General features: G+C 43.6%; 1 protein-coding gene across 1 annotated transcript; it reads left to right on the top strand.

The window, feature by feature from the left end:
• Window positions 1–11,572: 11,572 nt before the first annotated feature.
• C4H4orf48 (chromosome 4 C4orf48 homolog) lies at window positions 11,573–23,773 on the top strand. The gene is made up of 4 exons (XM_054825074.1): window positions 11,573–11,741; window positions 11,919–12,076; window positions 17,272–17,360; window positions 21,269–23,773. The coding sequence occupies exons 1-4, from the start codon at window positions 11,614–11,616 to the stop codon at window positions 21,332–21,334; spliced, it is 441 nt and encodes a 146-aa protein (XP_054681049.1). The 5' UTR covers window positions 11,573–11,613; the 3' UTR covers window positions 21,335–23,773.
• The last annotated feature ends 2,621 nt before the right edge of the window (window positions 23,774–26,394 follow it).

A 26,394-nucleotide genomic window follows, 5' to 3' on the forward strand; every position in this document is an offset into this window, starting at 1 on the left:
CCCAACCCACGAGGCTTTGCCTTTGTTATTCCCATTCTCCTCCACATCTTGCCAGGGGAGGGGTGAGTGAGCGGCGTGTGGTGCTCAGCTGCCGGCTGGGGCTAAACCACATCAGTGTCATGAGAAGTTATATGTATGCTGTACTTGGACCAAACCAGTTTATATCTTAGTGCTGAGTTTTCTGGCATCCTGTGTAGGAGTATTGTATTCTTTAATTAAAACCTTTAGTTTCTTCCCACTGGACACTCCATTCTTAATCCACTGTATCTCTAAATAGCTTTATCTTAGCAGGTCAAATGGATAGAGTAGAAAAAGGAGAATAAGGCTATGACAAGGCAGCCTTGACAGTTCCAGCTGTACCAAATGCTACCACTAGCAGCTGCTCAACATCACATTGAAGGTAAGATCCATGCAGTGCCAAGAAGTTTCTTCATAAAAGTGCTCCTTATTTTACTTCAGGTGAAACGCAGTGGTTAGGTTATGCATATTTGGTCCATCTTCTGAACGTTTCGGTCATTCGTAGTAGTTGCCTTTGAAAGCTGCTTTTTTGTTTCAAGCATGAAGACGGACTTGTGTACCTGAAAGCTGAGATGATTTTTATCCTCAACTCTACCACTTTATTCTAAGATACTGTGACCACTCACAAGTCTGAATTAAGCTGAGCAGCTTGAGTAGATGCTCTGAGTTTGTTTGATGTGATTTAGAGCCGTCTCAAACCACTCCAGCAGTGGGACTGTGGGCTGCTAACCTGGCATGGGGAGTGGAGGGGAGGTGAACATCTGAAGGCCAAAATCTCTTCAGATGAATTTGGAAGCAGGTGCCTGCCTGTGGCCTTACTTCTCTAACTAAACTGGTGGGACTTTGCTGGAAGTGGATGAGAGAGGAGACATATCTACTGCTTTGCCAGTGCAGCTGTAGGTATGGTCGCAAACAGTTGGGGAAGTGGGCAAACATGATAGACAGCCTCAGTGGCTCACCAAACCTGTCCAGGGCTTGGAAAACCAATTCTTGCACACTGAGAAGTGCAGCATGCCCTGCTGTGTGGAACCAGGACATAGGCCAGCACAGAAGCTCAGTGTGAACTGGAGAGGGGATTCTGATGTCATTTTTCCAGAAAAATGCAGAATGGTCCACCAGGATGCTATAATCTCACCAGCTTGTTACAGGTGTGGACAAGAACCCAGCCATGGTCAGCTACTGGTTTTGCTGGGTGTTGAGTAATAAGAAGTTCTGGCACAACTGAAAACATCTTGATGATTTTTTTCTCTTGGTGTCTGCACAAACACCAGCTTGAATAAAAGAAAATCTGACCATGTGGAAATATTTTCCTTCAGTTGTTTTGCTACACCTCTACCTTCTGATTCATATCGCCAGAACCGGGGTAGTGAAGCACAGGACATAATAGCTGTTGCTCTAAAAGAAAGCAACCAGGAGGGAGATAGATGGGGTGAGGGGAATAACTTTCTCATTCTTTTCCTCACAATCTGAAAAATTAAAGATTCCTTTCAGTCTGCAGAAGATCCATTAGAATTAGGAATTGCCTAGTGGAAATTGCTGTATGCTCCTTTAAAGCCCACCTTACCTATTTTCCTTTAATTGAAAGACTGTTCTGTACTACTTGTTCAAAACCACCAAAACAGCAGGAAAAGAGAAAACAGCTAATGTGCTACCAGTTCTAAAAAAGGATTGGCAGGGAAGTCTGGGAATTGCACCCAGCAACCAGAATATCTGTTCTGGGCAAGTGAACAGAAACTTTTGAAGGATTTGAGTGTGTAAACTCAGGTTTAATATGACACAGTGACAAGAGTCAAGACCATTTTTATAGAACAAAAGAATACATCAGAACCAGATAAACTGCTGACAAAAGCAGCTAGGATAACCCGAAGTAAGGCACAGCCTAGGAGTCTTCAGTCTAGACAAGAGATGACTGAAGTAGGAGATGATAGAAGTTTATAAAACCATGAGTGACCAGAGAATGACTGTTTGCTGTCCCTTCCCAAACAAGAAGTGGGGTGCACTGAACAAAACCAGCTTGAGGCAGAGTCAGAGCAAATAGGAGGATGACGCTCTTGACCTACTGCGTGTTTCAGTTGTGGAAGTCCTCATTGCAGGATGTTGCTGATGGCAAAAATTTACGTGGGTTTAAAAAGCAGCTGTTCAGACTCATGTCTGAAAATCCTATTACAAACTGTTAAATATAAAACCACCAATTTGATTAATGAGGTCTCTGAACCACAAGTTGTTGCAGGTTAAGAGTGTTGTAGGAAGACATTGTAGTTGACCTGGTTTTATATTTTTCCCTATACATTTCTTATTCATGAGTGCCAAGGATGAGAGGCTGGCCTCAGAGGGATCTTTGGTGTGATCTGGTGCAGTTGTTCTTATGTGTAGAAATGAGCCTCTTCCCAAATTCATAAAGCAAACCTCACTGTGCTCCAGAGAGCCACTCATTTGTATCCCTGAGAAACAAACACTGTTAGAAAGCCTTTAAGTTCTGGGTTTGCCCATTGCCTGAGGACAGGGCACCATTCAGTAGGCCAGTGGTGCTGCTTCTGCAGCCCAGTACATTGTAGAGGCCACTCCAAAGGGAGGAGTAAAGGCTCCTTTTAGAAGGGAAAGAAATGGTACTGCAAAACATTTGCGTACTGCAAGGAAGGAGCTATATAATTACTCACATATTAGGGTCTTCTACATAGCGTACAAGCCCACTCCTGTCTAGCCTTCACTCCTTGCCCTATGGCCTTTCCTCTGCTTCTATCTTGGCTTTTTGCTCAAGCCACTGTCCTAGCTGCCCTTTGTGCTGACCATTGGATATGCAGGTCGTCTCTCCTGTGCCATAAAGAAATCTTGCAGCAATTCACTCGTGAGTAGCGAACACCTGTGTGCATGAAAAGTGTCTGAAAGTGATTGTATTGTGCTGTGGTCGTGGCTGCTGAGCTGGGAAATTTCTTCCAGACTTAGGGTCCTACATCTTTGATGGCTCTGGCACTGTTTTGCCTCTTGACCCTCTTCATCTACACATACAGTATTTTCTCTGCTCTTTGAAAGCCTGATATTTTTAACATGAAAAATGGAAAGCGTTAGTACAAAGAGGTTTTCTCTTCCCACCATACTTAAAACTGCTACTGTGCCTCCACAAGAAGTGCATTTTTTCTCCTCAAAATCCAAAGGTCCCTGTTAAATCCAAACTGTTGTTTCATATGTATTTAATAGGGCCATCAGAACATGCATGCATCCTTCTCACTGTATGCCTTGTCTGGTTTTATTCCCTGTGCTACATTATGTGGTTGTCTCTTGCTTTGTGACTGCACTGAAAGCTGTCTGGGGCAGAGAAGTTGTCATCTCAATAGTACTGGAAGGTGGCCATGACACCTTCAGGCATTGTGAACTTAAATCACAATGTAAAATATGCTGGCCTGTTGCTCTAGTTTCAAGCATAGTATTTGTTTTTATGCATAGGTTTGCAGTTCAATCTCCATAATCTTCCTTAAACTTCTAACTCCAGCTTCCTGTTCTGACTGTAACTTTGTAGAGATGGGGAGTGGTAGGGATGGTACTTTCAAGGCCTCTAAGCTCCTGAACTTTAAAAAGTTTAAAAACATAGGAAAAAGAGTTCCAGGCATGGATGCCATGAGAAAGGAAATGCAAATATCTGCATATATTCTATTTCTTACCTTGGTCCGCCTACACTTTTCTTTCCTGATAGCCAAGGCTGTCATCATTTGATTTCTTCTCTGAACCATACAGTTGCTGAAAACCTACTGAGATGTCAGCTTGTCTTCATCAACCTTCAGTGCTTTTTGCTGTTCAAATCAAAGTAAGTGATACTGCACTTTTTTGGTCATTTAAGTGACAAAACTATAGCTTGTTCTCTTTGTCAATAGAATCTGAAAATGGAACAGGACTGGCAACTCTCTCATTAGTCTTTATATAGCTTCACTCTTCGAGAGTCAAAATCAACTGGAAAGACCGCTGACTGGTGACGCAAGTTAGACTGTTCCATAGCGTAAGCAGGACACAGGTTTCAAGGGAGGCCAGTGTTCAAGTTCTTGTTTTGGGGTGGAGGGATCTGAGTATTCTGTGTGTGTGCATTAATAACTGCACTTAACACTTAATGTTCATGCTCAGGCAAACAGAATGGCAGCCTCAGCCCTGAGGTACATATAGTTATTTTATTCCTAAACTCTATAAAATATTTGGCTATGCAAAAGCCAGTAGGTACCACCGACAGAGAAATGAAGAAATCACATCCCTGGGAAAGTGTAAATACAGCAGATTGTTTTGCTCTGTGAAGTGTGAGTTGTTGCATTACAGCAGTTAGGGTCTTGTGTTAATTGTTAGAGGAAGTAGAGACAAAACATAGCTTCTGTTGAAGTGCACAAAGCATTTATTGCATGATATTTTGATGTGCATAAAGACATTTATCTAAGGGGCTTTTCTACAAAACAGAAAGTGTAGGAGCTTTTCTGTGTAACAGAATTGTGTCCAGTCCAAATTAATGGAAAGATTTGGTAACATAAAGTACATTTTAATGTCAAATCTGGACTAACTTTAGAGCAAACCATTGTTCATTTAGGCAAACAATATTGACAAAATCTGTCATTTTGTGTGGCTTCTGTACTGAGCCTGGTGAAAATTAGCATTTTCCTTTGCATAAATCCCAATAGACTTTAAAGTGCCCAGTGATACCAGGTTTAGTGAAGGTAGATCTATTCAGCTCTCGACTGCAACCTAAAAAGATGATCATGGTTTTAGTCTGAAACTTTTCAGTTTAATATAGGGGCTGAGGAGAGACCAAAATCAAAGTGACCAGCATTTGTGAGTGCTTACAGTCAAGGCTTTAATTGGAGGCCATCCTTAGTGCTGTAAGTTGACTTTCAAAGCTCTGGGCATTGTGGCTTATTTCTCTTCCCCAGTTAAAGGGCAGAACCTCATGCATGCAGTAAATTTGATACACATGGTTTCTTGCCTAAGCAGCTCTTGCATTTGTCCTGGACTGTATCTACACTGTAATAAAACATCCAGCTTGTGAAAAGTATCTGGTTTCAGCCAACAGCACTGAATATAACTAATGCACGATTCAGTCTTGCATTGAAGTGGGAACTGAACAATGTTTAAATGCCTTTTGACAGCTGGTATATTGGACATTTAAAGTATGGTTTGTTTTACATACAGTGTAAAATCAAACTGTATTTTACCCATGGAAGGTTGAACCATGTCCTAGAAGTCAATAGCTTTTCTAAAATAAAATGAGATCTCCCCACCTGCCCTTTCTTTGTGCACATACAGGCTGCGCAGAGGAGAACTGCCTGTGCCCTTTGTTACTCGAGTTTTGGTAGCCACGGAATAATGTGCCCAAATCCCAGCACTTAAAAAAAGAACCAAGAGGTTCTCCCTGAACATCGACTGCTCTCGGAACACATGAATTCAGAAGGGATTTTTACACACAAGTGTAAAAAAAGGGATTTTTACTCTAGCAAGTAAAAAATGACATATCTTCCTAGACAGGGATAAGGCTGGCAGGAGCAAAGCAAATAGCTTCCCTGTCAGTGGCATTCGGACTGAGAGTACATAAGCAGTACACAGCCCTGGCCTATGCTGTAAATTTACCCCTCGTACAGCTCAGTGATCGGTTGCTGGGTTTCCAGCAGTCCAATGCAAACCTCAAATATAAACTGGTATTTTGCCAGTGGTTCTTACTTTTTCTTGGAACCAAAAGCCTGAACTGACCTTCATTTCACCATAGCTTGACAGCCGCCCCTCCTGTGTAGCAGAAAGCATTCTAGGCTTTACAAGCTGTTTAAAGATTCTTCTGACACTCGGCTCTGGTTGATTTTTGGAGAACTGGTCAAGCCTGGATGCTTTCCCACATCTTACACTGTGGTGAAAGAGGCCTCTTGTAGTTGAGGGGTTCCTGCATTAGAGGGTATCTTGGTGCTGAGTTTCTATCGTACTCCCTATTTGCAGCCGCCCCCCTGTTTTGCATTGTCACATGGACTTTGTTGGGACAGCTGCAGTGTCTTGAAGCCTCATAGTCTGACCAAGGTTCAGCTTGTGGTTGGATACTTGAAGGGTTTTCCAGGAAGCACTAAGATAAGGAACTTGTCAAGCAATGCTGCCAAGAGCAAATTTGTCATTTCATGAGGGAGACCTTTTGCCCACCAAACCTCTGACTTAGTGTTTAGAGAAGACACTGAGCCATCAAGCAAAGGTGAATCAGTATCTCATGGCATGAGGGACAGGATCAGTATAGGGTGCTTTAATTTTCAGTCCTTCTCTGGGCCTGAGATGGCTGTCAGAAAAAAAGACAATACAATTTATTCTGTTCATGGGCTGAAACATCTAAAGTGCACCAGCCTCTGACCTCTCAATTAATCTGTAAGATTGTGAAATGATTATTTAAAGAAGAATTAAGAAGCCGTGGGCCCTGGCAGCTGCCCTTCAACCAAATATCTCTGAATTCCTATATCAGTGACCTATCTCAAAATGGGAATGTTCTTGAGCCATCATACTTGCTTAGACCAGAAAAAAATTGCCTTTGCCCTGGTAACTGAGGAAGGAGAAATAGTTAGTCTGAATTTCAGATGCTGCACAAGGGCAATGCATTTCTCCCAGGGGTGTCTGTGTTTATGCTGAATTAACAACACAGAGAGCTGGGAAGTGACTGCCTGGGAAGCAAAATGATTCTCATAATCATAGAATCACAAAAAACAGGAAGGGAAGGGTACCCATAAGAAATCACTCAGTCCATCCCTTGTCTTTATGCAGGGCCAACTATGCCAATGCCATTCCCAACTGACGTCTAATTTATACCTCCAGGTTTAAATATCCCCCTGTCTTCCACAGGCAATCCATACCAGTGCCATCCCTATTATTAAAACGTTTGCCAGGGGCTTTGGTGGTGCCTCCTTGATGCCATTTAAACCTTTGGTTATTTCTGCTGCTGTTGGTGTCTCTGTTAGTTCCTAGTATTGTAGTGACCAAACCAGATGCAGTACTACAGCTCAGACCTTCTGCTGAAGGCAGTCTGAGCTCTTGCACTCTTTTTTGTGTATCTCAGTATAATTGCATTTTTTTGGCAATGACAGAATATTGTAGACTGATTTCAGCTCGTGACTCCCTAGCTCCCCTGTAGAAGTGCCACTTAACCTGCTGTTCCCCATTTTAAATATGCGCCGTTGATTATTCCTGATGAAGTGTAGCACCTTGTTCTCATCCTTATCAAATTTTATTCTGTTTTTAGACCCTTTTATTCAACTTGTCTGTATGATTTAGAATTCTAGTCCTCTCCCCCAGCATTGCTTATAACCTCCCAAGCCGATGTTACATCTTAAATAACCACTTTGCTTATTAATTATCCAGCTGAATAATGAACTGCTGAATAGCCCTTGACCTAAGTGAGTCTCTGCAGACCCCATGTGATATAACTTTCCATGGTGACAGTGACCCATTGCTAACTCTCAGCAGTGACCCAGACAGTTTTGCTGGCCTCAGAGCTGTTTCCATAGTTTGCTTCTGACAATGCTGTGTGACACAGCATGAAAAATCTTCCTGAAGTTGATTAAATTTGGCTTTTCCCTACCTGCAAGGCCTGTTACCATGCCATAGAAGGAAACTAAACTGGTTTGGCTTGATTCTTGACAAATACCTCTTATCTGCAATTCTACTTCTTGTTTTCCAGATGCTTACAAACTGCCAGTGGGATTATTGCTTCTAAAACATTCTCAGGGATTGATGGGAAACTGGTTTGTGTGTCATTTTCCAGTTTCTCTTCCCCCTTTTAAAGATAGTTGCTGCATTTACCCTTTTCCATGGTTGGTATAACTTACATCTTCCCTGAGTTCTCAGCAATAATTGCTGATGGTGATTGCTTTAGTTTCTTCTTTAAATATCCTGAGGTAGGTCTAGTGATAGCCCTGGGTAAAAAGAGAAGTCTAGGCAGATTGAAACCCAGGAAAGGGACCTGGCACAAACCTACAAGCATATGCAACTGAAACAAATTTCTGCTAAATGTTCTTACTAAAACATGTTCACTGGTATGAGCTGTGTTTGCATCCTGCTCACTAGTTCACCTTATTTTTGTTGGTAGATAGAATAGATGCTAAGCTCTGTATTACTTTCTAGGCATCAACTTGATTAAATTTCCCCTTCTGCTGAAGAGAGAATAACAAACTCTTCACTTTGTTTTTCTCTTCCTTACAGCCCATGTGTTTAAAGAATGCTTTCTTGCTGTTCTTCATGTTTCTCACTATTTGTTGTTTTTTTTTTCTTCTCACTATTTTTTTTTTCATCTGGTTTTGCTTCTTGGCCTTTCTGCAGTTGTGCCTGTATTCTCTTGCCACTCTATTATTCAAGTAATAGTAACCAGACACAGATTCTTCTGTCTCTGTGATTTCTTCTTCTGTTTCAGTTCAACAAAAGGCTTATGGCCTTGTTAGCAGGCAATGATTTAGCACTTCATATTAGACTGGGATTAACCACCCCTATCTTTGCCATGTGTACCCATGACTATAACAGCGGAATTATAAAGCTAGAACCTTTGCCTGCACCTTCCTTTTATGCACACATATTTAACTCAGGTCTTTAATATTAGTGATTTTAACTAGGTATATAGATTTTCTTCCTCCATTGCAAAAATGTGACTTTCAATACCTGTAACACTTAGGCATCAATAAGAGATTTTCCGAGGGAGCTCGGATGTCTATCCTCACTAATCATCTTCCCAATAAATGTCTGGATGTTTCTGATTATTTTGGAGGAAACTCTTCTTTTGTTAACAAATGATAATTAAGTATGTATTCTCTGTAGAAAAAGAAAATGAAGTATAAATATTTCCGATAGCCCTCTGGGATTCACTGTGGCATCCTTCAGGCAACAAATGGACTCCTATGAATCTCCTGGAATTTTCTCATCCTTCAAAGTAAATGTAGTACTGGTATCCCTTAGTCATAGTGGTAGGCAATAGTGAATGTAACAGCAAAGCAAATCATGCAAGTGCTTTTTCATGCTTCTCTCTTCTTCAGCTTTGCTGGAGGTGATAGAACAACACAGATTTCTGGAACTTTTCCATGCAGACTGGCTCCTGTTCCCTGTGAATTGAGAACTGCAACTTGGACCACACGGTTCTGTTCAAAGAGGAGTTGGGAACGTTTTTCAGGCTTCTTAAAGACCATGGCATTTGATGCAAAAACTGGCCTGACTCTGCAAGTGCAACATCTGTCTGTTTTATGTTGGCACCAAGCAATCAAAAAAAGGACATTATTTTAAGCTTGGTAGTGTGCTGTAACACCTTCCACCCCATTAGATGGTGGATGGAGAGGGCCCTACTCCAGATCCCCCCACTGTCACAAGCGGGAGCAGGTTCAATGGTGTGGTACTGTCTGGATGGCAGCAGTCCAATTCAGCAAGGACTCCTCCTGTGGTGCTATCACAGTGTTAAAAGTTTGGACAGTGGGTGGCTGAGCAGTCAGAAACCAAGACAAAGACAGTCCATCCTCTTGCAGAGAAGCTTTACTGGATGCATATGCAACTATGCAAAACTTTGCTGTGATATTTAGACCCTAAACCCAAGATACCACCAACCCATGTGTAGGCATCCTTGGAGTTTTGGCATCCTGGGAATGACATATTTCAGGACATTTAGCTTCTCCTTATACCAAATTTTCCCAAGTTCTCTACTCTGATCCCCATTTATACTTTCTGCAGTTATTTAAGACAGGTAACACCTCAGCTTACTTCTGTGGCTGCCCTTCCTCCCTGAGATGTCAAATTCCTTTCTTTACATTGTGGGTTGTACTGCTTGTTCTACCTACCTACTGAAAAGACCAAGCAATTATGAAAAAGATTTTACAAATTAGTTACCATTTTAGAAAAGACTATATTGATAACTTGAAAAAACATAGAACAAACAGCGCTTTCCACCTTATCAAAGGTTATTGCATCTGAAGGCAATCCCCTTCTGTCCTCTTCTTGAAGCACATGTATGAAAAGTATGTTGTGGCTGTGGGACCATAATGAGGGTATGCTCAAGAAACACATATGCCAAGGTGAATGGAAATATAAGATTTGGATTTTGTGCCAGAATTTCCATTTGGTGTTATTTCAAACTGCAGATCAGGGCTAGACTATATGACCAGCCCTAGATGAGTGTATAGTCAGACTGTACAATGTTGTTCCATTATATCTTGGCTCTTACAGAGCTGCTCCTTTAACAGGCATGTGAGTGAGGCTTGTGAATGGACAAACAATGTTAAACAGGGCTATTTCACACAACCTCCCTTCAGGCATCTGACTTCAGAGTTAGCATTAGGAGTCTCAGCTTCTCTTAAAGACAGTAGAGCCATTTTGAAGCACATGTGTGCGCTGACTCACCTTGTGAAGACCCCATTGACTGGCAGCTTCATTTGGACCTTCCATGCAAGGGAAGTTGAGTTTCAGTTGCACTTTGGGCTAAAAGTTTGCTCAGTGTGTCATTCTTGTAGGAATTGCTTCCCCAACTCTGGGCCCTCTGCAAAGTCCTCTCTTGCGTGCACAAGGTAATTCCACTTTGCCAGAAAATGGTCAAAAGCCTGGCGTCCTTTGAGATGACTTTTAAACTAACTTGGTCCAAAAACATAAACATTGAAATGAGGGATGTGAGAGGTAATTGTGAGGAAGCCACAGGGACAAATGAAATGGAAGCAGAGTACATTGCTGGTGACAGTCCCTAGGGTTGAAGAAAGCCAGGGATAAATTGTGTCTCAGCCCGGGAAGGCTGATACCTCCACAGCCTGGCAAGTGAGTTATTCTTTACAGAGCAGGAAGGCTGGAGCCTGTTCCGCGGTGAGAGAAGGTAGAGAATCCTCCCTGGGAGAAGGACAAAGCTGTGTATTGAACAGATACATTGCGAGATGGGTCTTCAGCATGCTCTGGGGCAAACAGGTATTGAGAGCCTCTCTCTCTTTTCCAAAAGGTATTGCCTCCACTTTCTGAATGCTTGATTTCAGCCAGGTCCTTACGGAGATCCCCTATCCAGAGGGCTCGTGCTTGAGCTTTGTCAGGCCAGAGCCTATTAGCAAAATCCCAAATCAAGAGTTGAGCTTGAAGCAAGCATCCTTCAACTTCAGCAGTGGATAGGTTTTGGCTAGGCTCTTATGGTTATCTAGTGTGATGCTGTGCAGGGCGCATGTTCCTGGTTGGTTCATCTGCCAACGTTGCTGTTGTCCACAAGGCTTCATTTTCAGGGTAGTTAAAGCGTGGAGTGGAGACTGCCCCAGAGCCCAGGGTGCCATCAGCAGGCCCTGGATCTTTTATTTTTCCAAGCAAACTTCTGAGTTTTCATCTCATTTGAAACCACCCAGAACAAAATCTCACTTTAAGTGAGTTACAGCTAAAGCAAGGGATGGGAGCTGCATATTTCAGCACAGTCCCTTTGGGAATAAAAGCAACAAACACAAAAATTGCCTAAGACCCTCTCATGTGGGTGGCAGCAGCCAGTGTTCGCCAAGGAGAGGACATGGCCTTCGAGAAGCAGAGGAGGAGTACAGCAGCAACCATCCACCACATTGTGGTCCCTTTAAATCTTCTTCTCCACTTGGCAGCTCCAATTTTTCAGTGTTGCTATAGCAAATCTCCATGGCAATGACCCTAATCAGGGAAGAGGGGATGCAGGGGGGGGCGCATGCTCAGAGCAGCTGCTGGAGCCTCGCCTGCTCGCTACAGCTGCTCCAAGGGTCTGGCACACAGGCGAAGAGAAAGATCAGGTACTTGGCAAACCGGTCCTTGGGGCGCATTGCAAGCCCGTGGCATGTTGCTGCAGTGATGCGTGCATGTGGGTTTGCGTGTACGTGTGGGTCTGTGCTTATCACGTCTCATCCACTCCTTTGTGGGGAGCATGCTGGGAGCAAACCGCTGATTTTCACTATTTCTCCTTGTTTCAGGCAGGGAAGAAAGCTTGAATTATTGATGAGAGTAATGGCGTTGCCGTCTGTCTGGAGCGCGATGCGTGTGGCGATCCCGTTCATCTCGGTGGTTGGCCTGCTAAGCGTGAGGCTTGTGGGGGCCAGCCAGGACTCTGGGAGTGTCATTCCTGCAGAAAGTACGTACCTGCCCTGCGCACTCCTGCCCTTCTGCTGCATCGTGTCCCACTTTGTTTCCTCCACTTAACCCACAGCAGCTACACGGATCTTAAGCTCCAGGGGAACATTGTATTGCCTGATTAGCGAGGGAGTAATGATGAATTTGTAACATGTCAGCAAAGCACAGGAAAACAGTGCTTATAAAATCAGCAAGCAAGCAAAGGATTAGCAGTTATTTAGGAAAAAATACTAACTGCCTACTATAATTTTCACTGGAGCTTGTTTTAAAGCTCTTTGGTTGTAGATCTGCTTCTCGAGAGTTTTGTTTCCAGATTTGCCACAATACATATGACATCCTTGCTAGTTTGGATATTGTTAGAAGAAAATTTGTGTTTATTTCTGATAGGGCATTACACTTTGCTTATTTTAGTATCTAGTTGGAACAATAGGTCAAGTTCAACTTTCTTGTAACTACTATAGATTGACACAGGGGAAGTTGACCCAAACAGTGTATTTGTAAAACATACATAGATTTCTGAAATCTTGCTGCTATTCTGCAAACCTAAAAAATAAATAAATATGACAGATTGGCTTGAGCACACCGTGGAGGTGGGAGCTCTTGAATTTGGATCGCAGGTCTGTATTGGCTGCTTCTGTCATTTTGAGCAAGTCTCTAGTTAAACTTTCTCAGCTCCCAAATGAGGCAATAGTTCAAAGAAATTAGAGGATGGAGTCAATGTTCTCAGGGTGTTTAGGTGACAGCAAGTGGGAAGTAGCTACTCATTAGAAACTTAAAATATCCTCTGGGAGAAAAAAAAAGGAAGGTAATTGCATACAAACCAATCTCTAGTTCTTAGTCACACTTACTTTGTATTACAGCTATCTTTTTACATGACTACCAAAATATTTAAGATAAGATCTGATTTACTCACTGCATTTTATTCTCCTATAATTCCATTACTAGTTTTCAAATACACCTATGTGTATTTGTCTCTACAGGACTTAAATGCCAAATTTCCTTCTTTTTCCATTCTCCTTTTATTAGTGCTAAGTTTCTGACTGTTCTAAAAGAGACCTCATCTCTATTTTTTGTGTCTGTTTTCTAGGCATTAATTAACTTTAATAGGTTTTGTGACAAGTAATCCATTTTGTCTCTGCGAGGAGAAAATCATGCTTGAAAGATAAATTATATGTGCCCTTTGTGAGTCTATGTTAGCAGAGGCAAGTTAACACGATTTTGGGAAAAAGTATGTAGTGGTTCCTTGTTCTGCTTGTGTAGTGGAAAATCCCATTTTATCTTGCATTGAGAGTGAGGAATGGAGGGCAGGTGAAAGTGCTTCTGTGGCCAGTGTTTCTGCAGAGACATGCTGCTCCGTCCTAAGTAATGGAGGCTGGTAGCATTGCTACGAGTGCATAACGGGGTTTATGTCTGAGGCCAGGCCAGGAGGAAGGCTCTCAGCTGATCATGAATTGTAAATTGTTTTGTGCTGCTGCAGGGACAGAGTTTTAAAGGAACAAGGAACTCGGGATGCTCCTAACTGGCAGCTTGTTGAGAGAGTGCTGTATAGCTGCTAAGTGCTCTGGATACTTTCCTTGGCCCATCAGAGCTCTTCCTGATAGTTAACCTGTAGAACTCCTTCCTCAGGGCACTGTGGATGCTAAAAGTTTGCATGGGATTGCAGAACTGATTCAAGGAAAGGGCTGTTGGACACAGTAGCAGTTTCCCTGGCTCAGAAGCTGTGATCTGAATATTCCTGAGGTCTGGGGAGGTCTTTGGGGACACATCCCTCCATAGTTGCCCTTTTCTTGTGCTCTTTCATGGGCATCCATTGTTGGCCATGAAGGTCACGTCTATAGCCAGTGCCCATGGACGTTCCATGGCACAGGGACATGACTGTACTAGTAACCTGCTAGGATGGTCCCCAGCACACTTTTGTCCATGACAGGAGGCCATTTGCCAATCTGCAAAACAGAGTTTACTGTTCCAGAGATGAGCTGTCCCATGCCAGCTGCTCTCAAAGCTTCGGAATGCTAGACACACTTAATGTACTACAGGAGACGTAGCTCATAAGAGACAGAGCACTGGGCCAGGCTGACCTTTGATGTGATCTGGTACAGACATTCCTGGATCTTTTCCTGCTTGATGTCAGCTCCACTGGCTATTTCTCATCAAGGAGTTGATCCTCCTGGGCACTGACCCATTTTGGAGGCAGTGCTACTGCAGCACATGCGCACACCTTCCCTATTGCTGGTGCTTAAATCCGTGCTGTCAGCAAAGGTAAAATGGTGCTTGCATGATCCTGGGTGACCCAGGGAGAAAAAGAGGGCTCTAGAACATGTTGTCGACAGGGATATGTGATGTGCATGGACTATACTATTTGTCCTTCTGCAGAGCAGACCAGTGTGGTGCTCGATGTTTTTCTCTGATTAATCCTGTCCTTATACTTTATACACAGCACTTTGCATATGCAAAAGACTGTTCAGATATGAAGTGGTGTTGCTCATGTTTGTGGATTATTTTCTTTAAAGTTCAGTGCAATCCACTAAAAAAAAAATAAGCAATTTCCCCAACTTCCCGTTGCATTCATAGCCCAGATCCCCCACTGTGAAAGCTGAAATGTGGAATTTGAAGAACAGAAGCTGGTCAGTCTGTTTTCATTAGCCAAGGTGCATGAAATACAAAGAGTAAATGCCATGTGCATGCGAAGGAAAGTAAATTAAACTTCCACAGTGCTTTCAGTTCCAGTTTTTCACCAAGAAGAAGCCAAGAAGCATATTTTAAGCTCTCCTCCCCCACTTCTCCCCAAACATACAAAGACACATACCGTCTTCGTGCTGACAGGACCCATTTAAAGAATTATAGCTGACTCTTGATAATTCTCATTATGTTAATCCACAAACCTGTTAAGTCTCCCTATGAATGATAGTCTGTTCCCAGCTGTCAGCAAGGAATTAATAGCACTCTGCTGTACTTTGCTATGATGTGACTTAAGGTTTGGTTTCACGATTGCTTTAAGCTGATGTAAGCCGATGCTGCCTCTGCCCTTCTCCTCCCCATAACCTGGCCTCCTGTCCTTGCCCTATTTCTTGTTCTGGCCTCAGAACTTGGGCATTCGGGATCTGATCTGGAGAAAAAAAATCAGCGATCCAGCTGACCAAGCAACTGCACAGTCACTCCTGCCGAGAGCGATGGAGCATGTGGGAACACGTAGCCAAGGACAGAAAGCAGGGAGGGATTGCTCCTATTGCCAACAGCACATATTTAGATTTGTTTAAAACCTTTGTGAAAACAGACTCTTAGACATCATTACTTTGGGGAAATGTCCATGGGCATCCTACTGAAAATATTGTGAGCCTGCAGAGAGAGTAAGTCTAACTAGATAGGCCAGCTTACCAGCCCAGCCACCATTTTCCTGCAGAAGCTGCTTTGATGCCAGAGCAGCTGCTTTCACAGGGGTGGCAGAAGTCAAATAACCCCTTGGCATGGTTGTGCAGTTCCACCAGTACCTCCCTGTCCGCACAGGAGCACTTGGCTGCCATAAATACCAATGAATGATCCCACACAGCCTTGCCCTTCGTGAGGGCCTGAGAAGACTTCCTGGGTGGCAGACAGTGATTGACTGTGGAATTCCTGGCTCTCCTCAAAGATGTTTTCTCCATACTGCCAGAGCAGGAGACATTCATTTATGACCCTGTAGTTTGTTTCTTCTCCAACAAGTTCTGATTTTGAGAACACATTAGTGACGAGCACTTCAGGGTATGCAGCACTTCACCGAGGTGGAGCCTGGGCAGGATGCTTTCTGAGACCACAGCAAGGGGAGGGAGCAGGCCATGGCACTAAGTGAATGATGGATTTGCTGAGAGCAGACTGAGGATGCAGGTTCTTCCTAAGGGCTCTGCTGCATGATCTGAAGTGAAAACAATCAAATTACTGAAATACTGAAAACAGGAGGGGGTTGAGTGTCCTTAAAATGTGCTCAAAACCAGCCTGTTGCTACTCGTCTCAGGCTGGAGACAGAGTCTCTGTGAGTGATGCTGTTCTTGTAGAGGTGGGGACTTTGCATCTCCCCTTATCCCTGGAATTAAGTCCCTGGCTTGTTCCCTGGGTCTCCCTGAGATGTCAGCTGTGTGGAGGGGAGATGGAGGAGGATGGGTGGGAGTGAAACACCTCCTGGACAGGTCAAAGCCCCTAAGAGGCATGTTGGAGACCAAGAAGCACTCTGGCTGCTCTCTCCCATCAGGCTCGACTCAGAGGTGCATGTTGGCAGCAGGGTGCCAGGCACGGGGAGCTGCAATGCTGCACGGCAGGAACCTGGCTCCAGGCAGCCACCAGCTATCTCAGCAGCAGCTTTGCACCCTCTTTGCTTTGTCAGAGCAGCACAAGTGGCTGCCTGTGGACAAGGATTTCAGCACTCCCCCGACATGGGGGCTCTGTGATCAATGCAAAACACCGTCTCTCCTCATTCCCCCTGTATTGCCTCCAGTATCTGCAATCTCTTCTTCTGAAAACCCGCACTTCATTAACTCTGTGACTGAACGAAAGGGCCTGAGATCAGTGCAGGGTGAATCCTGACAGAGCAGAAATGCTCAGGTCCAGAAGTGAACCATTTTAGTTGTTGTCAAGTCCCTTCCTCCTCCTCTTTTCTGCCTTTTTCCTGTCCTGCCCCCCTGTGCACACACACTGGCACCAGCTGCAGAGCCAGTGGGATGCTTTGCATTCCTGGCAGAGAAAAAATACAGCAGCAGGTGAAAGGAAGCAAATACAGATCTGGCACTGACCCTTGCCAAGCTGCTCTGTAAGAGCTCCTGTAAAAACAGACCTGCCCGTCTGATTTCTAAACCACTGCAAACTGCTATTTTCAGTGTATCAGTTGAGATTTAACCCATGTCTGAGAAGCTTTGAGTTTTTCCATTTTAAGGGGAGAGGCTGGGGGCTGCAGGCACACAGCACCAGGCAGACTCAAGCCTGGGCTGTGTTCAGAAAAGCACACGCAGCAAAACACTCTTGTGCTTTTGCTGGCCCTCACACATTTGCACACCGATAGACACAGCCCTGTCCACAGGCAGCCCTGACTTTGTACACATGCAGGTGTGGGTACCTGGTAAAATGTGTTTTCTCCTGGCATTACAATATCTCTGAATATTCCCCCTCTGTGCTCCCACACTCCAAATTCCATGCTGTGACAGTGATGTCTTCTTCTGTACCTTTCTCCAGGCCGTCCCTGTGTTGACTGCCACGCGTTTGAGTTCATGCAGAGGGCGTTGCAGGATTTAAAGAAGACGGCGTATAATCTAGACACACGGGTATGTGTTCTATAGAAATGCTTTTACTTAGTCTTTATCTCCAAGTGGCCAGGTCTGCCTGTCTGTGTACAGCAGACATGACATCTCTGCTGACTCGCTTCCATTTCAGCAAATAGGATTGTACCAAGTACAGATTATTTTTCACAGGCTCGAGAGGTTCATTAAAGATCATCTAGTCAGACTTCTTGCATAACAGGCTAAAGAATTACCCCAGACATTCCCTGCATCAAATAGAGAAGGAAAGAAGATGTATGAAGGGACAGGAGAACGAGAAAGATGATTTACTCTACCTCACCACATTGCTTCTGAGCTCTGGACTGACCGTTCACTGGGCAGGACCAGAAAGCAAACAGGAGAGCACAAAGGTGGCAGGCAGGGCTGGCAGAGAGAAAAGGGAAGCATATCTATTCCTTGCTCATGGATTGAAACTCCATGAAAAAGGGAGAAGCACGTTTGCTCAGGTAGTTATGGCAGCACATGAGGCATTTTGCAACTTCACATTCCGGTCTTGTGCTGCAGAGGTCCCAATGAATGCAAAATGAGAGTGTGTTAAATGCCCAGATTTTGGCAAGGCATACATATGTCGGTTCATAAACATGTGCAAACATTGACTGGGGTAGGACTTACCACAGTGGTTCCCATGTTTTCTGTAGCCTGCAAGAGGGAGGAGGCCTCTCACCTCTAATAAAGCCCCTCCACGTATGTCTTGTCCTACCTCTCCTTCCCTATCAGCCCTATCAACACTGGCAACATGGCAGTAAAGCAACTTGTGGTGAGTGAAACCAGTTTGCAGTGACATCTCCCAGTTCCTTTAGGTACCTGCTCAGTGCCTTTGGCCAGTGCCGTCTGTTGGCAGGTGCGAAGGGCTTCTTGTTCATCTAAAGTCATGCTGGGCTTAAATTGTCATTCGCAGCAGAGTCAACCAAAGAGATGTAAATCAATTACGTCTCTCAAACTGTAACACAAAAGGGCAATTATGTTGCTTTGCCTTTGGTTTCTTGCGACCTTGGGCAATCATGTAGGGCCCCACACAACAAGGTTGGAGTGACTTTAGCTTTCTTGAGCTATCAATAGCAAACTGATTAGAGCAGAGCTCTGAGTGCGGTACAAGTTACATTGCAAAAGTTTCTCACGCGCTAGCATAATACTAACTGTGAAGTGGCAGGCTGTGAATAAAGGGGCTTTACCTCCAGCAGCTGTGCTGGGCTGTTCTGGTGCACAGGGGGGGTTCACCTGTTTGGATTAGGTTCAGCCAAAATGTTTTGTACCTACACATGACTCTGCAAGACCACGTGCAATCGCAGCTGTGTTGGTTCTTAGACTGCCACCAGGCTCTACTTGGGAATTTAAAGGAGGTACTAAAGTTCTGTCTAAGTTGCACTGGGAAGATTTTTTTTGAATGCAATAGAGGCAGCACAATTCCTTAATCCCACTTACAGAGATATTCAGACATATCTGTGCTGGCTGTTCTATTTGGAGGGTGGAGTGAGAATACAACCCATCAGAGAGAAATGCTGCCTTGTAAGAGGTGAGGCAGAGTATAAAGGGAGAAGCTGGTCCCAGAGCACTGCAAGATAAGCTTCTGTTTCTGTGAGGTCATGGACAGGCCTGAGCTGCTGAGGCACCGATTCAGACAGCTCTCAGTATGACAGAACAAGGGGTACAGGAACAGTGCATCACCAAAACAAACGTAACCAGTTATCTGGAACATCGCCCACCCTTTGACAACTGTCAAAGTTTAACACTGCTAGTAAAGAAAGGGTATATTACTGTCCATCTTTTCCAGCCGTTGGAATAAATCTCCAAAGGCCTTGCTAGAAGAGATGCTTTAGTTAAATACAAATTATTGAATGATGCAGAGATATTAAAGTGAAATGCAGTGGCCAGGGCCCTACAAATGGCACACTGTGGCCTTCTGTTCCCTGAAAGGTACAGCCTCCATATCCTTACTTAACCACTGGGGCTTGGCTCATGCTGACCAACTATCATTTCTCAAGTTTTACACACAAATAACTTCATTCAACAACTGCTGAGTCTTGAAAGTTGTTGTTACAAGGGCAAGCCCCATGCAGGACTGTTCCTATCAGGGACTTCCTAAGCCAATGCCAACAGGGCCACAATTAATTTTTGTAAATGATGCTCATCTTTCGTAGTTTTTCAGTTGACAATTGAATGCTCCCAGAGCTGCTCTTCCTGCCTGCAGATAGTCATGAGTGACACCTAGGCAGGGTTTGTGGTAACTGTGACAGCTTGTTGGCATTACTGTGAAATCCAATAAGCCTGTTTGATGATAAGATGATTCTATGATTTCTACTGGGCTCCCAACAATGAGAGCATTCACTCATCCAGGATTGCATTGTACAAGCGAGGAGCAGTGTTTAATAACGCCTGCCATTGCACTAAGCCGATAAGTGAAAGCAGACAAGGAAAGTGAACAAGTCTTCTTTAATGCAAAGGTGGATGTCAAAAGTTTGAGTTGAAGAGGATAGAGGGCTGTGGAGGGGAGAGAAAAGCAGTTCTGAAACAGCCTCTCCCTGCGAAAGCTTGCAGTCTGAGAACAAGAAACGAGTAGTAGAGAATGGGAATGACGGGGAGGACAGAGGTACTGCTGGCCAAGGCAGAGCTTGGTGGAGCTGCTCCTCAGGTAGAAGTGCCCAGCTACTCCTTTGGAAACTCTGTGTCTTTGTTAATTAGCCCTTTGCTGTTTCTAATTTGTCAGGAGGCATCACGTCAGAGGAACGCCAGCAGGCTGAACACTTTGTTGTTGCAAAGAGCTTTCAGATAATTTGTTAACAAGTGGTTTTAAACCTTTAATGGCTTTTTCCAGTGCAGATGGGAAACCCATTCACAGTGAATTTAAGCCTGGTAACTTTTTTCCCCTCAAGAAACTCTTCAAAGTCAGTCTACAAACTACTTAAGGGACCACAGACCACAGGGTGAAAACCACAAGATATGCTCAGGAAGAAGTTTCTCTTCAGTCACAATTGCACTTGCTAATGTGAGTTGCTTGGACCAACAATTTTATTTTGAGTCTTGCAAGAGACTCAGCTTTTGAAATGATGGTGCTATTTGAGAAATTCAGCCCTTGTTTCTCAAAGAGTGAGACCAGGACCCACAAAAGATTTAAGTTATTTGATCACAATTAAATAAACAATACTTAAAAATCTCTGAGGATCTGAAGTTAGTATTTTTTTTCCTGGATACTGAGAAAAGAAGCTTGGAAACACTTTTCCACTAAGACGCTCCAAAAACAAGAGCAAGTAATTTTAAATGATGTATACAGAGAATGTTTTTTAAGCTTTTGAAGGAGTTCAGGGGGCATGGCTCCAAATAGAGTTGATAATAAGGCAACTGTCAGTAAATTAACTCAGGTTAAAATAGGAGCCACAAACTCAAGTCTAGATCTGCCCTGAAAGATTATGAATCCCAGACAACAAGGGTAGACTGACAGCTGGATTGAACTCACAGTTATTCCAGAGAAACAGCAGTGTAACTGAGAGCACAACTGGCTCCTCAGCACATGTTATCTGGTGCAATTAAATTATACAGTACTGAAGACATTGTCAACAGGAAGCCATCAATCACTGCGAGGGAAATAAGAGCAGTGCAGTTGAAAGTGGAATTTTTCTCAGCATTTATAAATGACACTTTAATCATTTTGACAGCTACTCTCTAGAAGTTAACTATGAAAATGAAAACATTTAAACTATAAAAACACTCTTCATGTGTCTTGGTTCTGAATATACTTATTTCATCACTTTTTCTGGATGAAAACCAGCACTAATAACTATGATTTTTGACTCAGCAAAGCACCTTGACTACAGCTCTGCAGAGGGATTAGGTCTAATCAATTATATACTCTTTTAAAATTATATATTCAGTTCTTTGATTTCATGTTTTTTTTGCAGACAGAAACCCTCCTCCTGAGAGCAGAAAAGAGAGGCCTGTGTGATTGCTTTCATGCAATACACTGAAATGAGCACTGGGATTTGGCCAATGGACATTTACTCACTTTCAAAATGCCATTCAATAAATTACAGGAAGATACAGAGTGCAAGTTGTGCCACACCACAAGGAAAACAATTTTTATCCAAACAGGTACAGCTCAGTTAGACAATTTTTGCTTTGATGTGTCTTATCATTACTGTATGCGATATTGCATCTGCTGAAATGTCAACAGAAGAAACACTGCCAAAGTCTCACTCATGGGTTTTCTGTAAGGACAGCATCTCGCTTTTCCAGTATTTCAAGCCAAAAATTGTCCTTGGACTCTCAGGCCAACCCCTCAGCACATGTGAATTGCCATAGATCTGTGAAAGCCAGTGGAGTCAAATTCTTTACTATATTTATGGTGGAATGTATCCCTCACCTGAAAAGGAAGCTACTTTGCAATGATGCATAGCTAAACATTTACAAACAAGCAGTCATGGCTTTATATAGAAATTAACAGTTGTCACTGACTGCTTGGCAGTCCAAGGAAGGTATTTGTTCCCAATCGTGTCAATAGTCCAGCACACAGCACACACAGTAATCTGTATCACAATTTGAATTTCTTCAGAGTCATGCAGTAGCTGTGATCTTTTTGGAGAGATTTATTAAGTATCTAATGTGATCAGTAACACTTGTAATCACATGAATACTGCCTGGCAATTGAACTGATTGCGTCTGCCAAAATCTTCTAGAGAAGTGTCTTTCATTAAGCAAATCACATACTGGATTGAACCACTGAAACTGGCCTCTACAGAGAGTTTTGGCAGAGAGCCTACAAAACGCCTGCGTGCCCAGGAGTCTCCTGCAAACCGTATTTTCAGAAATATTTAAGTTCTTCCAGAATGGGCCATAACTCTTGCATGGACTTTACACTCCATAGCGGTGGGTTACAGTGCTGATACTATTAATATTCCTGCTTCAGTCAGTGTGAGACAAGAGACAACGAAACAATTTAAGCAGTGCAGTAGTAGTAGTAGTAGTAAGCAAGATTGCGCCTTGTTACTCTCTGAAAAAGAATAGCAAATCCTTTCTCATTGTTCTCCTTTTTTCCTTTGTTTTGGGGAGGAGAGCAGAAAATGGCCCCAGTGGAAAGTTCTTGTAGATAATAACAGATTTTTCATAGGGCTTAAAATATCATTCCCGAAGTATAATTAATGGAGATTTGTATATAAGCTACAGCATGTATGTACAGGCTAGAAACTTCTATACAATCAGGAGTATGGGAGCAGTATCAACAGCAGTGGTTTTCAAAGTCATTTTACCAATTCTTATTAATCTCTGTCTTCCCACAAGCGGCTGATATTTTGCTGTCAGGCAGCTCAGTGAATTATGATGCTAGCTATCTGTATGTTTGCAAACTGCTTCTCTCCCATTTTATCTACCACAGTAGGCACAGGGAAATAGGGAGCTGTGACCCACTGCCAACTTAGTATTTTGTGTGCAGTCATACTCAATAACATAAAGGTGTGATTGCCATATACCTGCCAAAGTTGTTTGAAAGGCATGTGGTTCTCAGCAAGAAAAAGCTTCCTTGCACCTGCATTTCAAGTAGGAAGTTTGCTTTGTCCTTTGTAGTATTCTAGAAGAACCCTTTACAGGTCATCAGGACCTAGTTTGTATAAAAAAGAAGCAGCATGACACAGCAACACATTGCTTCTAGTAGCATTACACTCCTCTGTAGTGTAACTGGTAACTCACTGATGGGAAGCAACAGAGGTTCTTACCACAGACCATATTTTATTTTGCAGATATAACAATAGGTTTGACACAACTCCTTTGGAAAATGCCAACCTTAGGTTGCTTTACTCCCACTTAGATTTGAACCAAAGTAATACACAGATTTTGAGGTGTTTTTTTTGCAGGAGGTGGAGTTCCAGCACCGAACCTGTGAATTTTCCAGCACAACTCACCTTTGCATGGGGTGGCATGTCTATGGGTTTGTATTGCTATTGTGCATGCTTATTCTGCTGGTACCTTAAAGCATCTTGCAAAGTCCTGTTAGCAAGCACTGGTTTTTTGGCTCTGTTTTTATTTAGAAAAATGGTTGCTCACAGTTGAGTTTTGATATATGCTGCTTGTTACGATAAAAAGGTGGAATGAATGACACGTGGATGTTCTCTGATTCCCAAAGGGATCAGAGTGACACTGCAACTTTATGGTTGTGAGGCAATGATTATTTTGTAGGCACTCCTCTGTCTGTAGCACAATACAATAAAAAGGCAAGATGCATTGTAATATTTGGTGTGCTTTGTTGCTGATTTGAAAAATGATAGTGGTTATGCATCAATAAATATCTGGTCTCTAATTAGGTGGAAAATCCATGAGAAGAAGTGCTATTTTGAATTAAAAAAATAAAGAAATCTTGTATTTGGGCTAAAATTATGAATGTATTCTTATTTGCTGAAGTATAAAATTGAACTGACTCTTATTTGGAATTAAAAGTACTGTAATGATTTTTATGAGCTCTTTTAAGGACCCCATACTCTGTACTTGGTGGTTGTGATAAAGCTCCTTATAATTGCTATGATGGCATGAAGAAAAAAATTGAGCTAGATAGTTTTAATTTATTATTGCTCATGAAGTTAATTTAAATTCAGAACCCCCTTCAGTCTCCACTTACTAGAAGAAACTATATATTTTACAAAAGGATTTAATTGCAGGAGGCCTTAAAGCAGAAAGCCTGTTTTCCCACACAACACGTCCAGCACTGTTTTGCTGCGGAGCCAAGGCAGCTCTCATGACCTTTTGAAACCAAACTGTGTCTTTTCTTTTGGTGCAGTGCTGCTGCATGTAGCCCTGGGCACATGGCATTTGTACGCAAGGTGGAGCGCAAAAGGTAGGCTGTAGAGATGCACAGCCAAGTCCTCCCCATAAGAGAAATGGTATAATCATGCTAGCTTGGGGCTACCTCTGGGTAGGCAAGGTGATGGATAAATCCTGGTAATGATTGCCACATCTCCAGAACTTCTCATACATGATGCCTTCTTTGGGTGTAATTCCATGTGTGTTCTAAGTTAGTAATTTGGAGCTGAGTCTCAGGACAAGTCTGAAGATGTGTCTCTGGATTTCATTATGCAAAATGGAAACACAATTTATCTTGCTTGTAATGAAAACTCCTGTTAGGTAACATCACAGCTAAATAGTATTATTGCTAACTGAATCTGACTAGTGTATGGGCTGGTGTTCCTTGCCCATATTTGACAAGCTGTAGAGGTGGGCCCATGCAAACCACATGAAGTTCAGCAAGGCCAAGTACAAGGTCCTGCACATGGGTCGGCGCAATCCCAAGCACGACTATAGGCTGGGTGAGGAATGGATTGAAAGCAGCCCTGAGGAGAAGGACTTGGGCGTATTGATTGATGAGAAGCTCAACATGAGCCAGCAGCGTGCGCTTGCAGCCCAGAAAGCCAACCGTGTCCTGGGCTGCATCAAAAGCAGCGTGACCAGCAGGTTGAGGGAGGTGATCCTGCCCCTCTACTCGGCTCTTGTGAGACCCCACCTGGAGTACTGCGTCCAGCTCTGGGGGCCTCAGTACAGGAGAGACATGGAGCTGTTGGAGCGAGTCCAGAGGAGGGCCACAAAGCTGATCAGAGGGCTGGAGCACCTCTCCTATGAGGACAGGCTGAGACGGTTGGGATTGTTCAGCCTGGAGAAAAGGCGGCTCCGGGGAAATCTAATTGCAGCTTACCAGTACCTGAAGGGGCCTACAGGAAAGATGGTGAGGGACTGTTTATCAGGGAGTGGAGTGACAGGACAAGGGGTAATGGGTTTAAGCTGAAGGAGGGTCGATTTAGATTAGATGTCAGAAAGAAATGCTTTACTGTGAGAGTGGTGAGGCACATTGGAACAGGTTGCCCAAAGAGGTTGTGGATGCCCCATCCCTGGAAGTGTTTAAGGCCAGGTTGGATGAGGCTTTGGGTAATGTGGTCTAGTGGAGGGTGTCCCTGCCCATGGCAGGGGGGTTGGAACTAGATGATCTTGAAGGTCCCTTCCAACCCAAACCATTCTATGATTCTATGATTCTATGATTTTTGTGTGGAATACTCAGAAAGACCCATGGAATACCCTCTCTGGATGAAAAGCTCATATTTAGAAATCAGTTATATCTCAGTACCCAGAACCAGTCTATAGGTAACTCCTGGGTGACCTGAGCATCCAATATACATTCCTCATTTTCTAAGCAATAGTTACAAAACGTGTAGGTAGTTCCGTTAAGAGTAGCCATGTGGTTTCTGTCCCCACTCCTTCACCTACCCCAGGCTGGCACCCATAGACAAGACCTCTTCCTGGAGCAGTGAGACTTGAGGAGGTGGCTGATGCTTGCTGTTTGTTTGCTACCAGAAGACAGATCTCACCCTGCTGAGAGAAAGCGCTTGCTGTGCTGAACGAGGCTGACAGGAATTCCAGTTTAGCTCAAAGGTAATTTAAAAGAAGAAAGACTCTGAGGCTTTTGTGCCTTTCCCAGGGCAGAGAAGCATAAAGGACGGGTTTTTTTGGAACTGGTACAAGGCAGAAAGTTTGCCTTTGCCTCTCTTGGCAGACAGGGAAGAAGACCCCCTTGCCTAAAACAATGTTCTGCTTAGTCCTTCCCTGGCCAGGACCCAGTGAGTGAGAGAAAAGGGGAGCAAGTACGGAGGGGAAAAGAGATACCTGCCCTCTGCAGCCTCACTGAGTTCCTGGCAAATCAGCGCTCCTGACTGAGAAACCAGAGCTGCAGCCTCCTAAGGATTCATATGCTGTGCGTGGTAAGCCGAGGCTGCAATCATTTAGAATGACGGCAGTGCTGCAGACAACCCCAGCACAGCGGTATCAGGGACAGCATTTGAAATGGGGAGCACAGAGATGTTTTGCACACTGATGCAAAAGAAGGCATTATTTTCCCCGCTCTCATCAAGCATGGCATGTGAATTTTTCAAGCTTTCCAGAACCTGCTTTTGAGAGCTGTGCAATGAAATGCAGATGGAAGAGGTGGCTGTGAATAACCCATGCTCCTCAGCTGGAGCTGTGCAGAACATGGAGAGTCTCAGGGAGGCTTTGTGCTGTG

Source organism: Grus americana, chromosome 4 (assembly GCF_028858705.1).
Source record: "Grus americana isolate bGruAme1 chromosome 4, bGruAme1.mat, whole genome shotgun sequence".
Taxonomy (NCBI): Eukaryota; Metazoa; Chordata; class Aves; order Gruiformes; family Gruidae; genus Grus; species Grus americana.